The sequence below is a fragment of the Orcinus orca genome, chromosome 16 (genome assembly GCF_937001465.1).
Source record: "Orcinus orca chromosome 16, mOrcOrc1.1, whole genome shotgun sequence".
Lineage (NCBI taxonomy): Eukaryota > Metazoa > Chordata > Mammalia > Artiodactyla > Delphinidae > Orcinus > Orcinus orca.
In genome coordinates, this window is record NC_064574.1 from 4,771,959 (window position 1) to 4,787,641 (window position 15,683).

At 48.8% G+C, this 15,683-nt stretch overlaps 1 protein-coding gene across 5 annotated transcripts in view; it reads right to left on the minus strand.

Moving 5' to 3' along the window:
* Nucleotides 1-15,683, minus strand: part of ZNF831 (zinc finger protein 831) — a 171,154-nt gene that overhangs the window by 125,508 nt on the left and 29,963 nt on the right. For 4 of the 5 annotated variants that reach the window (XR_004478389.1, XM_033410258.2, XM_033410257.2 and 1 more), the window contains exons 2-3: nt 10,762-14,391; nt 9,399-9,538 (exon numbers count right to left, since the gene is read on the minus strand). Coding sequence is in view for 3 of the 5 variants with exons in the window: in XM_033410258.2 (XP_033266149.2) it covers nt 9,399-9,538; nt 10,762-14,355 (3,734 nt within the window). In the remaining 2 variants the exon portion in view is untranslated. Of the gene's footprint in view, nt 1-9,398; nt 9,633-10,761; nt 14,392-15,683 lie in introns of all 5 variants that reach the window. The other variant, XR_004478390.2, reaches the window with a different exon arrangement.

Here is a 15,683-nt window from a genome sequence, read left to right on the forward strand (position 1 = left end):
GATCCAACCTCTACTCCTGCAGAAAACTGAGACCTCAGAGGCTATACCCTCAATATATGGGTTAATTAGGGATAATACATCCTACCCCCACCACCTGCCCAGAGAATATATATATTTTTTAATTCCAATCTTATCACTGAGTGGAGGGGGCAAAAGTCTCTCCTGTTAATTTCATAACAATAAGACAGTCTTCTCATGGGTTTGCAATCTGAATTCACACTACCCTGTGACATGGAGAAACCTACCACCAAGACCCTTATTTAAAGTAGTGCTCATTGTGTGCCCCCAGGCACCTAGCGGAAGCAAAACAAATCATTACTGGAGAAACCCACCACAAAGTTGCAAACATCTCAGCTCACCATCAAATATCCAAAAACAAACAAGGAAACAAGATACCATAAGTGAGAGCTCATATATAAAACAGAGCCAGACATGCCAAGACTTCCTGTGTTGGCATTATCAGATGCAAAATATTTAGTGTGTCTTTTTAAAAGGTTGAAAATAAGAGTACAGTTTACATAAATAGAAAAAACAATCCTAAAATACATATGGAACCACAAGAGACTCCAAATAACTGAAGCAATCTTGAGCAAGAAGAACAAAGCAGGAGGCATCACAGTTCCTGGGTTTTTAAAATATACCACAAAGCTACAGTAATAGAAACAGTATGGTACTGGCACAAAAACAGATGTATTAACAAATGGAACAGAATAAAGAGACCAGAAATAAACCCCCACATTTACTGTAAACTGATTTTCAGTGGGGGTGGGAGGAAGAGGACAAGAATATACAATGGGGAAAAGATAGTCTCTTCAATAAATGGTGTTGGGAAAACTGGATATCCACATGCAAAACAGTGAAATTAGACCCTTGTCTTACACCATACACAAAAAATCAACTCCAAATGCATTAAAGACCTAAACATAAGACCTGAAACTAAAACTCTTAGAAGGAAACATAGAGAAAATCTGCTTGTACTGGCCTTGGTAATGATTTCTTGGATATGATGCCAAAAGCACAGGCCACAAAAGCAACAATAAACATGTGGGACAACATCAAACCAAAAAGCCTCTGCACAGCAAAGGAAACAATCAACAGAATGAAATGGTAACCTAGGGAATGGTAGAAAATATTTGCAAACCATATATCTGACAGGGAACCAATATCCAAAATACATAAGGAACTCACACAACTGAATAGCAAAACGAATAGGAAAAAAACCCAAGAACTCAATTATTAAATGGGCAAAGGACATGAATAGATATTTCTCAAAAGAAGACATACGAATGGCCAACAGGTATATGAAAAGGTGCTCAACATCAGGGAAATACAAATCAAACCTACAGTGAGATATCACCTCACACCTCTTAAAATGGCTCTCATCAAAGAGGCAAAAGGTAAGTGTTGGTGAGGATGTGGAGAATAGGGGACCCTTGTACATTGTTGGTAGGAATGTAAATTTATGCAGCCATTATGGAAAGCAGTATGAAAGTGCCTCAAAACCTTAAAAATAGAAGTCCTCTATGACCCAGCAATCCCACTTCTGGGTAAATACCCAAACAAATTGAAATCAGGATCTTGAAGAGATAACTGCACACCTATGTTCATTGCAGCATTATTTACAATAGCCAAGACATGGAAACAACCCAAACATCCATCGATGACTAGATAAAGAAAATGTGGTGTATACATAAAATGGGATATTACTGGTCTTAAAAAGGAGAGAAATATTGCCATTTACTACAACAGGGATGAACTGGAAAATATTATGCTAAATGAAATAAGCCAGATACAGAACAAATACTACATGATCCCACTTAAATCAGGAACCTAACGTAGTCAATGTCATCAAAACAGAGAACAGAATAGTGGTTACCAGGGATGGAGGGAGGGAGAATCAAGAAGGTGTTGATCTAAGGGTACAAAGTTTCACTTCCACAAAATGAATAAATACTAGATATCTACTGCACACCACAGTGCATATAGTTAACGATACTGTATTATATACTTAAAACGATACTGTTAATGATACTGTATTATATACTTAAATGATATCTGTATACTATCTATATACTTAAACGATATCTGTATATCTAATACTTAAACGATAACTGTATCGTTAACGATACTGTATTATATACTTAAAATTTTTTTAATTTAAAATTTACATAAAATTTAAATTTTATGTCAAATATTCTTATCAAAAAACAAAAAAGAGGAAGGGAAGAAACTTCTAGAGATGATGGATAAGTTTAGGAAAGTGTAGGACACTGAATGTGGTGATGGCTTCATGGGTGTACATGTACCTTCAAACTTGTCAAGATGTATAGATTAAATATACACAGCTTTTATGTTTGTCAATCATACTTCAATTTAAAAAAAGAAGAGTAAAGAGCAAGAGACTATAAAAATGACCAGGCAGATTTGAAAAATAATTAAATGGAACTTAAAAAAAATTAAATATAATATTGTCAGGAATTAAATTTAAAACTCGACAGACATGTAAAAGCAGGGGACGAATTAAGAGGCCATTGCATTAGTCCAGGGAATTCTTCTGACCAAGATGGTATAGCAGTGACTAGATGTGCCCTCCCAAATAAAAAAATGGACAAATGTCTAAAACAATGATTCTCAGGACATTAGACACCAAGCAATGAAGGCAGTGGTCCCTGAGAGAAGAGGAACAGATGAGGTGAGCCTCATGATTGCCTTGGCTTCCTGGTGGGGAAACTTTCCAGGTCCAGCAAAATTTGTTGAAAAGACTATACTTTTGCCATTGAACTTCCTTTGAACCTTAGTCAAAAATCAGTTGACCATGTATGTGTGGTCTATTTCTGTATTCTTTATTCTGTTTCATTGATCTATTTGTCGATTTTGATGTGAATACCACACTGCCTTGAATATTTAAGTTTTAGAGTAACCCTTCAAGTCAGGCAGTGTCATCAAAACAACATGGCATATGCATCAAAATAGACAAACAGATGAACAAATCATGCTGGAACAATTAGGTATCCACCTGCAAAACTAAGAACTTTGATTTATACATCACACCATATACAAAAATTTGATCCTAGGTCTGAATATTAAACCTACAACAATAAAGCTACAGAAGAAAACTTAAGAGAAAAATCTCTGTGGCTATGATTTAGGCCGAGATTTTTTAGTTATGACATCAAAAGCACAATCCAAAGAAAAGAATGACAATTGGAATTCATCAAAATTTAAAATGTCTGCCCTTTAAAAGACACTGTTAAGAGAATTAAAAACAACAAAAAACAAGGCACAGACTGGAAGGAAATAGTTACCACTTGCATATTGGAAAAAGGACTTACAGCCAGAATATATAAATAACTCTCAAAATTCAATAAGAAGAAAACTAACAACCCATTTTTAGTGGGAAAAGATGCAAACAGATATTCCACCAAAAAAGATACATAAATGACAAATAAGCACATGAAAAGATAGTCAATATCATCATTTATTAGGGAAATGTAAATTCAAACTAATACAATACCATCAGACATCTATTAGAATGACAAAAATGAAAAAGGATGGCCATACTAAGTGCTGGCAAGGAGGTGGAGAAGCAGAAGCTGTCACACACTGCTCGTGGAAATGTAAAATGATACAACCGCTTTGGAAAACAGCTTGGCAGCATCTTAAAAAATTAGGCCTCTACCATATAAGATCCAGACGTTCCACTCTTCGGTATTTACTCAAGAGAATTTAAAGCTTATTCCCATACAAAGACTTGTATATGAATATTTATAGTACTTTTTATTTGTAACAGCTCAAAACTGAAACAAGCCAAATGTCTACCAACAAGTGGTTGTATAAACAAATTGTGCCGTATACACCCAATGGCTTACTACTTAGGAATGAAAAGGAACAAATGACTGATACACACAACATGGACGAGCCTCAGAATAATCATATCGAGTGAAGAAAACGCCCAGCCGAAAAAAAAAGGGAAGGTATATATTGTCTGCTTCCATTTTTATAAAATTCTAGAAAAAGTGAAATACTCTATAGTGACATAAAGCACATCGGTGGTTACCTGGGCGGGGGGGAGGGTGGCAGGGTGGGGGCAGGAGGAAAGAATTACAAAGAGGTACATGGAAACTGTGGGCATTGCGGATACGTTTGCTATCTTGATAGTGTTGTTGGTTTCACCGGTGGGAACATGTCAAAACTTATTATATTGCACATTTTCAATATGCATATTAAAATTCAATATATGTCAATAGAGCTTTGAAAAAAACACACGGTGGATTAAGAAAATTAGTAACATTTTAAAGATAACATCCGAACAAAGTATCTAGGTTATAGCAGGGAGAGACAAAGTTGTTGAAAACAGAGGTTAAGAGACATGAAAGACAGATCTAAGATGCATTATTTCAATGTTCCAAAGAAGAGGGAGACTGGGATGGAGGCAACATCTAAGGAACAATGGCTGAGAATTTTCCTGGTAGACATCAATCCAGAAATTATAGAAGCCCAGTGGATTCCTAATGGAATAAATTAAAGTGACGTGTACCTGGATACATCAAAGTAAAAGTATGGAACACCAAAGAAGAAGATCTTGAAAGTAGCCAGAGATAAGAGACCTTCAAAAGACAGATGAGTAGACTCATAGCTGACTTCTCACCACAAAACAGAAGCCAAGTGACGATGCAATAACAGCTTTGATGGACTGAGAGGAAATAACTGTCAACCTGAGACTGTGTACCCAGAAAAAATATTTTTCAACAACAAGGGTGAAATAAATGCACTTTCAGGCTAATAAAAACTGAGATTTTTCTTCTCTAAAGGAAATTCCGAAGAATATACTTCAGACAGAAGAAAACAATCCCAGAAGGAAGATCTGACATGCCAAAAGGAATGAAGAGGCAAGATGTTTGCAATTATGTGGGTAAATATAAATGAATGGGCTTAAAAAGTCAGATAATAGACCTGGAAAAATATCTGCAATATATATAACAGGCAAAGAATATAGGCAAATCTAGGATATATACACAATCCTACAAATTCTGGGTGGGCAAAACATTAAAAATCTGCTCCTAACAAACATTAGTAAGAATATGGGAGCAGGGCAAACTCTCACTGTTAGCTGGAGGAAACCTACAGTGACACAAGCACTGCAGAGAGTGATTTGGTAATAACTTGCAAAGTTGAAAATGTGATTATCTTATAACCCAGTAATTCCATTTTAGGTATGTTTCTTAGAAAACTTCTCACATTGTGTCTAAGGAGGCACGTATAAGCATGTTCATTGCAAAGTTAGCACACACACAAAAAACTGGAAATGATTTAAATGTCCATAAATAGGGGAATGGAAAATACAGTGTGTTATTTCCATGGGATAGAATACTCTACAGCAATTAAGATGAATGAATTTTATCTGTATGTACCAAACATGGCGAGATCTTCAAAAACACAATAGGGAGTTTAAAAATCAAACTGAAGGATGATAAATTCAGTGTGAGATATATATCTTTTCTCTTAACAGTGATATATATATGTGTATATATATATATATATATATATTTTTTTTTTTTTTTTTTTTTTTGCGGTACGCGGGCCTCTCACTGTTGTGGCCTCTCCCGTTGCGGAGCACAGGCTCCGGACACACAGGCTCAGCGGCCATGGCTCACGGGCCCAGCCGCTCTGCGGCATGTGGGATCTTCCCAGACCGGGTCACGAACCCGCGTCCCCTGCATCGGCAGGCGGACTCTCAACCACTGCGCCACCAGGGAAGCCCTCCACTGTTGGCTTTTAAGCAGCAAGCTGCCATCAATTCCATGCCTCAAGAAAATGAATTCTACCAACAACCTATGAAGGAAATAAAACAAGACGATGGGATGGAGAAAAAAAGGGGGGAACCACTGAGGTACAGGGGTCAGGTGAGTCTCTGCCACAATACCAACGTCTTTGCTGAGATGAGGGGGAGCCAGCCCCATGAGGAGCCAGAGGTGGTGTGTGCAGGTGGAGGTAAATAGATCAGCAAGTGCAAAGGTCCTGAGGTTAGAATGACTCAAAGGACGATCATGAGCCAATAAAGGCACGAATGATGAAGGAATCACGGTCGACCAGTCAAAGTTTGGTGAATGTAAAAACTTCAAGAGCGTCATCCCCAGTGCACCCAGTTGGAGGCTCCAGGACAGAGCTGTCGAGCCTGGGTTCTGACCTCTCCTGTTTGCACGCTGGGGTCCCTCTGCCCCCTCACTTTTTCACCTGCAGCCTCTTGCTGAGAAGCTCACTGACTGGGAGGCAGAGTTTTGGCTCCCACAAAACCGGATGTTAAGATGAAGATTTGCAAACACGCATGCCTATGGGGGCCAGGCAGACTACATGACTAAACGTAAGACACTAGGGAACAACCTACAGGCGGTGAGAAAATATTTGCAAATGATGCAGCCAACAAGAGATTAATCTCCAAAACATACAAACAGCTCCTACAGCTCAACACCAAAAAAGCAAACAACCCAATCAAAAAAATGGGCAGAAGATCTAAATAGACACTTCTCCAAAGAAGACGTACAGGTGGCCAAAAGGCACATGAAACAATGCTCAACATCGCTAATTATTAGAGAAATGCAAATCAAAGCTGCAGTGAGGTATCACCTCATACCGGTCAGAATAGCCATCATCAAAAAAAAAAAAATCTACAAATAATAAATGCGGGAGAGGGTGTGGAGAAAAGGGAACCCTCCTACACTGTTGATGGGAATATACACGGGTGCAGCCACTATGGAAAACAGTATGGAGTCTTCCCCAAAAAATAAAAATAGAGCTGCCATATGACCCAGCAATCCCATTCCTGGGCATATGTCCAGACAAAACCATAATTCGAAAAGATACACGCACCCCTTTGTTCACAGCAGCACTATTCACAATAGCCAAAACACGGAAACAACCTAAACGTCCATCAACAGATGAATGGATGAAGTTTTGGTACATAAATACAACGGAATACTACTCAGCCATAAAAAAGAATGAAATAATGCCATTTGCAGCAACCTGGATGGACCTAGAGATTATCATGCTAAGTGAAGTAAGTCAGACAGAGAAAGACAAATACCATACGATAGCACTTATAGGTGGAAACTAAAACATGACACAAATGAACTTATCTCAGAAACAGACTCACACACATAGAAAACAAACGTATGGTTACCAAAGGGGAAAGGGGGGTGGTGGGAGGAGGGATAAATTAGGAGTTTGGGATTAGTAGATACATACTACCATATATAAAATAGATAAACAAGGACCTACTGTAGAGCACAGGGAACCATACTCAATATTTTGTAATAACCTATAAGGGAAAAGAGTCTGAAAAAGAATGTGTGTGTGTATAATGAATCTCTGTGTTGTACACCTGAAACTAACACAATATTGTTAATCAACTACACTTCAATTTTTTAAAAAAAACTAAAAAAAAAAAAAAATGGGAAAAAAGGACACTAGGGACAAGTGGGGACTGAGGCAGGCTGCAGAGCACAGGCACCGTCCACAGGCATAGCTGCTGCTAAGCCCCAGCCAGCCGCTGCCCTGCAAGAAGGCAGGCCCAATGTCTTCAGAGCTTCAGATATTTTAAGAGAAGCCAAAATCCAGGTTTATATGTGAAATCTCCTGATATTTATTATTTGGATACTAAGCATCAAAACTTTCAACAATGTTGCGGCCAAATAAGATTCCTACATGGGCTGTTTGGCCCCGGGGCTGCTGATGGGTTTGCAAGGCATCCTGGAGAGACATCTCCAGGCCTCTCGGAGGACCAGCCTGGGACCATCAGCCTTATTTGGGAATGTTTCCCCAACGGCCTCCACATGTAGACACCTGGCACCTAGCAGGTACACAACGAATGTCTGTTGAAACAGTCAAGTTCCAGTGTTGGGAACTGTAGATGAGGCACCCCACCTCTGTCCCCCTCCCCACATCTCCCGGGACTCTGACTGAGGCCTGGAGACTTCAGGCTTGCCAGCTGTCACTCAGATGTAGTTTAGTGCTTTGTGGGAGCAAAGCCACGTGCCAGTATCCCTGAGCTCCCGGGATGTGGTCTGGGTGATGTAAAGCATTGCTCTCCAAGCTAGCTCACTGGACCAGCATCCTCAGCGTCACTGGGAAGCATGTTAGAGATACAGAATCTCAGGCCCCGTCCCAGACCCACTGAATTTGACCCAGCATCACAGGAAACCTCCAGAAAACCCTAGGTGACTCTCACGTCCACTACGGGCTGGGAGCATTGGGGCAAGCTGCTGTTTAGCACTTGGGCTCTGGAGTAAGGTTTGCTGGTTCAGATCCGGGTCCTTGGGGAAGTTGCCTGACTTCTCTGTGTGTCTCAGTTTCCTCGAGAGAAAAATGCTGTGCCTGGCACACAGCAAGCCCTCAGCGATGCCAGCCCTGGAAACGTGGTCCTGGCAGACAAGTGAAAGCGGGTGCAGGGGCCTCAGAAGAGGGTATGTCATCTCTGGCCAGTGAGAGCCTGAGCAGCTGTAGGCAAGCATTAGGAATTCATGTGGCCTCTCGACAAATACCTATGTCTGGACCAAACACTGACAATAGGAGAAGGCCAGGCATTCTAGGAACGGGAGATTGCAGGTGCAGGAGAGCCTTGGGGATCTGGGTTCGGAGTGTCAAATAGAGAATAGGCGAGGGCTGGGACCATCTGACATCACACTGAGAGGGAGGGGGGCGACCATGGGAAAATGGGACCTAAAAGCTTTGCGGGGCGGGGGGGGGGGGGGGGCGGGGTGTTGGAGGGAGGAGGGTACGCAGTGGGCAACCTGAGGGGTTTTGAGCAAAGGAGCGAGACGATCAGAATGACGCGATGAAAGAGGGGTTTTAAAATCCATCTGCCCCCCAGCCCGCATTTGCAGTCAGGAGATTATGTACGTGCACAGATCACGGAGAAAAGTCTAGAAGGGCATACACCTAAACATGATTGTCTCCGAGTGGTGAGATCACTAGGATGTTTTATTGTCGTCTCCTCACTCATCTGTATTTTCTAATTTTTCTGCAAAGGACATGCATCACTTGCATAATTAAAAAAGCAATAAAAGCTGTAAATAATTAACATGCTCTCTCTTCAGGACTTAAACTGGATGGATGTGTTTTCAACTCAGTTATTTCGAATATTTGCTGGACGCCTGGCCTTAAAAAAGGCACCACTGAAAAACACATAGCCGGTAGGCTGATGGGGAAACACACTGAGTCCTTTAACCATGAAACTCTAGACCCCAGTTCCTATACAGGACTCTGTCTCTCTCTCCCTGGAACGCAGAGATGCCTTTTGAATCCCTTGTGAAGTTTTCCTCGGGGGTTTACTGAAATCGCAGTTTGCAGCTCCTGACACTGTGGGCACACGGGGAAATGACAGAGGTGGCCACACACCCTACCTTTTGGAGCGGCTCCTCAGCTGTTTCTGCTTGCTGCTCCCACGAGGCATCTTTGCCCTCCTACGAGGCCATCCTTTCTTCCGTTCCGGCTCAGACATCCACTCCTGGGATGGCATCCCTGGGGCTGTTGGGTCGGAGAGCTGAAAATACCAGGCACGCAGGCGTCATATTGCTCACAGCCCTCACGGTGGGAACAACACAGAAGGGTTCTCTCTCTGCAGACAGGATGCCTGTCTGGGGAAATCGGGCATCGAAATGCTGCATTGCCAAATGGTCTGAGCATTGCTGGGCGGAACCTTCTGGAATCCTGCCTGGGCTGGATCCACAGAAGAAAAAGCCCAGACCTTTGGTGATAACTGGAGGTCTAGGGAACACCGTGGCCGGCTCCTTTCCCGCCTCCAGGAATGCCCACACCCAGTACCTGATGGCCTTGTGGAGGAAGGAGGCTAAGCTGGGCCTTGCATTCACCCTCTCTCAGGCCCAGCACACTCTTTCTTAACCCCCCACTCTCGGGATAAAGGCAGTGTTACCATGAGAACAGCCTTCAAGCTCTGGGACACAGACCCTGTTGTTCCACATGATTAAGTTAAAACTGAGGCTGCAGGATCCTCTCCAGTCACCCTGGCCCAGGACATCCCAGAGCAGGACAACACCCTCAATTATACAATCCAGATGCATGGAGTCACTCTCAAGATGGGACTACAGGGACTTCCCTGGCGGTCCAGCGGTTAAGACTCTGCGCTTCCAATGCAGGGGGTGCAGGTTTGAGTCCTGGTCGGGAAATAAGATCCCATATGCCGCGAGGCACGGCCCTCCCCCCCCACAAAAAAAAGATGGGACTATAAATTTAATGACCAGTGAGAACTCTCTAGAGCACCCAGCTCCTTTCCCCTTTTGCCACTGCTTCCAGGAAACTCAGGGGTAAGTTAAATCTGACCATAGCAGCTATTTTCTCTGGAGTCCCTGGTATGATAACTATCTCCTTTTAAGAGTTTTTGTTTGGAGTCTATCTCTCAAAAAGGGTTTCTGATTTATAAGCTCTCCTGACCAGCGTTTCATTTTTACTGTTTGCCTCTGCTACCAGGAAACTCAGCATTAAGGTTTATGTCTAGCTATGAAAAATCTCACCCGGAGTCTTGGGTACAGTCATTCTGTCCTTCGAAACCTTTTCTCATGATGTTCTTTCGTTTTATTTTACATGTTGCGCCTTTTTTCTCTCCCTTGGGAGCAGGCTGAGAAGATGTTAAAATGGACAGCAGATGCTACCCAGGATGGCTTCATACTTTCTCTCCATCGCTATAAGTCCTGGCTGCCAAGCATCCTCCCTCAGCCCCCAGGGCCCTGGGACAAAGCTGGGTGTTACCTTCAGTGTCTGCGTCTGCCCTCCTCCTCCAGGGCTTATCCTGCTCCATCTTCCAGACACTGCTTTGCTCGCTGGCTGGGCGTCAGGACCCTCACCCGGGAGACTGCCAGCAGGGAAATGCAGCGCCAGGTGCACGGAAGTGTCCTTTTCCTTCTGCTCCAGCGGCAGAGGGAGGCTGCGGCTCAGGCAACACCATGTGAGCCGGGGCTCAGCCCTCAGCGAGGGGAAAGGCCCCTGGGCCCTGCAGCTCCCGGGGGTCTCCGCGGGCGCACACGAGGCCAACTCAGGCCAGCCCGGGGGTGGGAGGGCCGAGAGCGAGGGGCCGGGCTGGCGGGAGCAACCGGCACTGAGCCCCGCTAGTGGCCCTGAAGAAGGGCCCCACGGGGCACTCTCGAGAGGCCCCCCCAGCTCCCCAGTGGATTCCCAGGGATGGAGGACGCCCCCAGAGGGCCTGGCTCGCGCCCAAGTGCTGCTGCTGCAGGCTTGTTGGGTGTCATGGGTCCCACTCCTCCAAGAGTCACACGTTGGCGTGGACGGGAAGGAGACTGCCCCCCTGGGGACCCCAGCTGCTGGGGTGCCAGTGTCCAAGCCTCCTTTCTCCTCTCCCTGCACCCCCTTTCTCCTGTCACACGGCGTGGACCAGCTGGGGTCCTCCCCGAAGCTGTCTGCTCCACCAGGGGCCTGGCCTGAGGTTGGGCTGGGAAGCAGGGGGGCCTCCAGCCCTGACTCCATAAAGGATGCCCGTTCCTCAGGTCCCCCTCTCCTGCAGAGAAGGCCCCGGCCTTGGTCCGGCTTCTGGGGGATGGGCGACGGGCGACGGGTCTCTCCCTGGGGTAACCTGAGGAGGTACTGTGGGGGGAAGGCCATGTCCACTGGGGCAGCGAGGACGCCGGGGGCCCGAGGCTGCAAGGCCAGCTGGGAGGGACACCCGGGGACTGCAGCTGTAGCACGCAATCGAGGCTCTGTGTCCCGAGGCCCTGCCCACCTCAGGGTCCCAGCCCTGCCCCTCGCTGTGCAGTCGCCGCCTCCAGGCAGCCCCCCTGGCTTTTCCCCGGGGTCACTGTCCTGGTTCTGAGGGGGCGGGGAGGCAGCGTGCATGGGGCCCCCCGGGGTCTCTCCTCCTGCTCCCGGGGGCTCCTGGCAGCTTAGCGCCTCCACCTTCAGCTTCTTCCTCTCCGAGGGGAGCTTGACCTCTGTGGGCTGGGGTTCCCCGGAGCTCCCTCCCGGCCGGCTCGGGACCACGTGGGCCTGCTGACAGGTCTCCTTGGCGTCCCCTCCGCCACCCCGGGTGCCACCTTCCAGCTTGGGGTCCGGCAGACCCTGCCTGGGAGCCTCTAAGTCACCTCCTTTGGGAGGACTGGGTGCTGGGAGCGGCTGACACCCCAGCTCCAGCCTCCCGTTTGGGGGAAGCAGAGGGCTCTTGCTGCCCAAGCAGAGGGGTCCTCTGCAGCTGAGGGCAGGGCGTGAGGCAGCCCTGTTCACACGGGGCTGGTCCCTGCCTCCGGCTCTGGCCACTGTCTCCCTCTGCTTGGGGGGCTCAGTCACCAAGAGGCCCTCACAGGCCGGTGGGCTTGCGCAAGGCGCTGGCCTGGCCTCCGCGGCAGTGTCCTCGGGGCCCGGGGGCCTCCTCCCATCCTGGGAGGGGGCTGCACGTCCGCCACCCCCTGCATCCTGCTGGAGAAGACACTCCAGCTCGACCCCGCCGCCCGCTGTGACCTCCCTAGCCTTCTTGCCTCCGTGGTGGCCAGCTTTCGTTTTCTGGTAGATGCTCTTGAACGTGTCCTTCCCGTACACCTGCCACTTCTCCTGGGAGAACATCTTCAGCCTCCTCTGGCCGCGTTGCTTACCAGCCGCCTGGCCCTGGCCGGCCTGTCCCTCCCCCGCAGCCGGTCTCTTTCCATCCGGGTCCTCCGCCGGGGCCGAGGCGTCTCCCGTCGGGGGACACTGCAGGTCCTCCACCGCAGCCTGTCTGACCAGGGCCCGGGGGTGACTGCCAGGGACATCGGCCAATCGGGCGGGGGCAGGCCTGGGGCTCAGAGGCTTCTGCCTCCGGGACCAGGCGTCCCGGGGGTCCGGCAGCTCCGGCCACGTCCCCGTGCCCTCGACGAAGGGCAGCGAGTTGCTCCTGGTGACAGGCACACATTCGGTGCCGGTGGAGAGCTGCGTGGGGACCGAGTGGAAGAAGAGGGGCCGCGCCCTGTCTGGGGGCGCGCAGGTGGAGCGCGCGGCGCGGAGGGCGGCAGGCGTCCTCCTGGGCTCCGGTGGCCGCAGGTCGAAGTGGAAGGAGTCCTTGTAGGTGTAGGGCATGGGCAGGTCGATGCTGCCCTGCTTGGACAGGACCGTCTTGCGGGGCCGCACGTGGGCCAGCTGGGGGTCGTCCACCACGGCCTGGTTGTGAGAGATGAGCCTGGCGATGCGCTCCTCCAGCCGCCTCTTTTCCAGCTCCAGGCCGGCCGCCCGCTCCGCGCGCCCGGGCCCCGGGCCTCCCTCGCCCTCGGACTCGGCGCTGTGCTCCGACAGGCTGTGCAGGGGGCTGCCGGCGGCCGGTGGCTGCTCTGCGCTGTCCGAGCGGGACAGGTAGCCCGAGTCGGTGCTCTCGCACTTCCGCAGCCGACCCTCCGAGGGCTTGGCATCCCCGGGCTTCTCCACCTGCTGCTGCTGCAGCACGGAGCCCGGCCTGCTGGCCGTCGGGGACCGCTGCTCCGGCAGCTTCCTCCTCGGCTGCGAGCTGGCCAGTGGGAGCCCGGGGGCAGAGTCTCCAGGGGCCTCCCTGACATCGAACGTGGACCCTGGACAGGCAACAGCGTCCATCTTCAGGTCCAGGCTCTTGGCAACCGGGGACAGATGCGCCCTGGGCAGCAGGCAGTGCCCAGCAGACTGGGCACCCGGAGAAAGGGGTCTCTCTGATCGTGCCCCGTGGGTCCCGGAAGGCACTCCGGCCTTGTCCCCCTCCTCCGGGAGGCTGCCTCCCCCGCCGTCCGACTCCAAGGACAGCCTGGAGTTGTTGAGGTGTGTCTGGGTCCGTCTGTGCTTGTACAAGTTGCTCTGGGTCTTAAAGGCGATGCCGCAGGTGGCGCACGGGAAGGGCCTCTCCCCCGTGTGGGAGCGGATGTGCTTCTCCAAAACGCTGGGCTTCAGGCAGTCCCGGCCACAGTGCGGGCACAGGTACTTGCCGGCGTTGCGCACCTTGCAGGGGCTGCCCAGCATGGGCCCCAGGCCCGGTGACAGGATGGGCAGAGCACCCACGAAGTTCACGGTGAGCGCTGGGGCCGCTGGCTTCCCCACCTGGGTGGGACCGGGCCCTTCAGGCTGCAGCAGGGGGCTGAGAATGAAGGGCACGCTGCCCCCGTCCACGCTGCCTGACACGAGGGGGGCACGTGGCTGGAGGCCCCCTGGAGGCACTGTGTGGTACAGTGGGATGGGCAAGGCCTTCAGGAACAGGGTGGGGGCCAGGCCCTGCTCTGGGGGCAGGATGATGGGGCCCAGGGTCAGGTGAGGCGAGGCCTGCCCACCTGGGGCCCCTGGGGGGCCAGAAGCAGGAGCTGGCTGGTCCCTGGCAGGCAAGGCAGGGCAGGTGACTTCCGGCACCTCCATCCCACATCGTCTGGGTGGCCCAGGATGCCGGGCAACCTGTGAGCAACAACTGAGCTTTACTATGGGTAACTCTCTTCTCTCATCATACAGTAAACTCTTCCCTACCCCCCATCAGGCATTTCGTCACCTCCACTGAAGCCACAACAATCCCCCAAGAAAAATACCCCTATCCCCATATAAGGAAAGGGGAAACTGAGGCTCAGAGAGTGGAAGTGACTCGTCATGCAGCTAACATGTGGCAAAGCAGGTTCAGACCTGGGTCTGTCTCAATCCTATCTCATTTAATATGCCCAAAGGGAATTCTCTTTTTTTTTTTTTTTTTACATCTTTATGGGAGTATAATTGCTTTACAATGTTTGCTGTACAACAAAGTGAATCAGCTCTATGTTTACATATGTCATCATATCCCCTCCCTCTTGAGCCTCCCTCCCACCCTCCCTATCCCACCCCTCTAGGTCATCACAAAACACTGAGCTGATCTCCCTGCGCTATGCAGCAGCTTCCCACTAGCCATCCATTTTACATTTGGTGGCGTATATATGTCCGTGCCACTCTGTCACTTCTTCCCAGCTTCCCCTTCCCCCTCCAACCGTGTCCTCAAGTCCGTTCTCTACATCTGCGTCTTTATTCCTGCCCTGCCACTAAGTTCATCAGTACCGTTTTTTTTTAGATTCCATATATACGTGTTAGCATACAGTATTTGTTTTTCTTTCTGACTTACTTCACTCTGCATGACAGACTCTAGGTCCATCCACCTCACTACAAATAACTCAGTTTCGTTCCTTTTTATGGCTGAGTAATATTTCAAAGGGAATCCTTTTTTGGAGGGGGGAGTTATCTTTTTTTTTTTACATCTTTATTGGAGTATAATTGCTTTACAATGGTGTGTTAGTTTCTGCTCTATAACAAAGTGAATCAGTTACACATACACACATGTTCCCATCTCTCTTCCCGCTTGCGTCTCCCTCCCTCCCTCCCTCCCCACCCCACCCCTCCAGGCGGCCACAAAGCCCCGAGCTGATCTCCCTGTGCTGTGCGGCTGCTTCTCAAAGGGAATTCTTGATTCGTCCCCTGCACACGGGTACATGGCAGGCTTGTCACCATTGTCTCCCAACACACAGCACAGTGCCCTGTGCAGAGGAGACACTCAGAAAATGTGCTGACTTCATGAAAAAGAAAAATCGTGTAGCTCAGCAAGGTCCTCAAAGTCCACAGTGATCCTCTGAGCTGGGGCAAGTCCCTTTCCTCAGATGGGACTCAGTTTCCAGGTCTGTAAAATGGGCACCTCCCTAGGGCCCTTCCCACTCTGGAGTTCTGAGTCTCCGCTA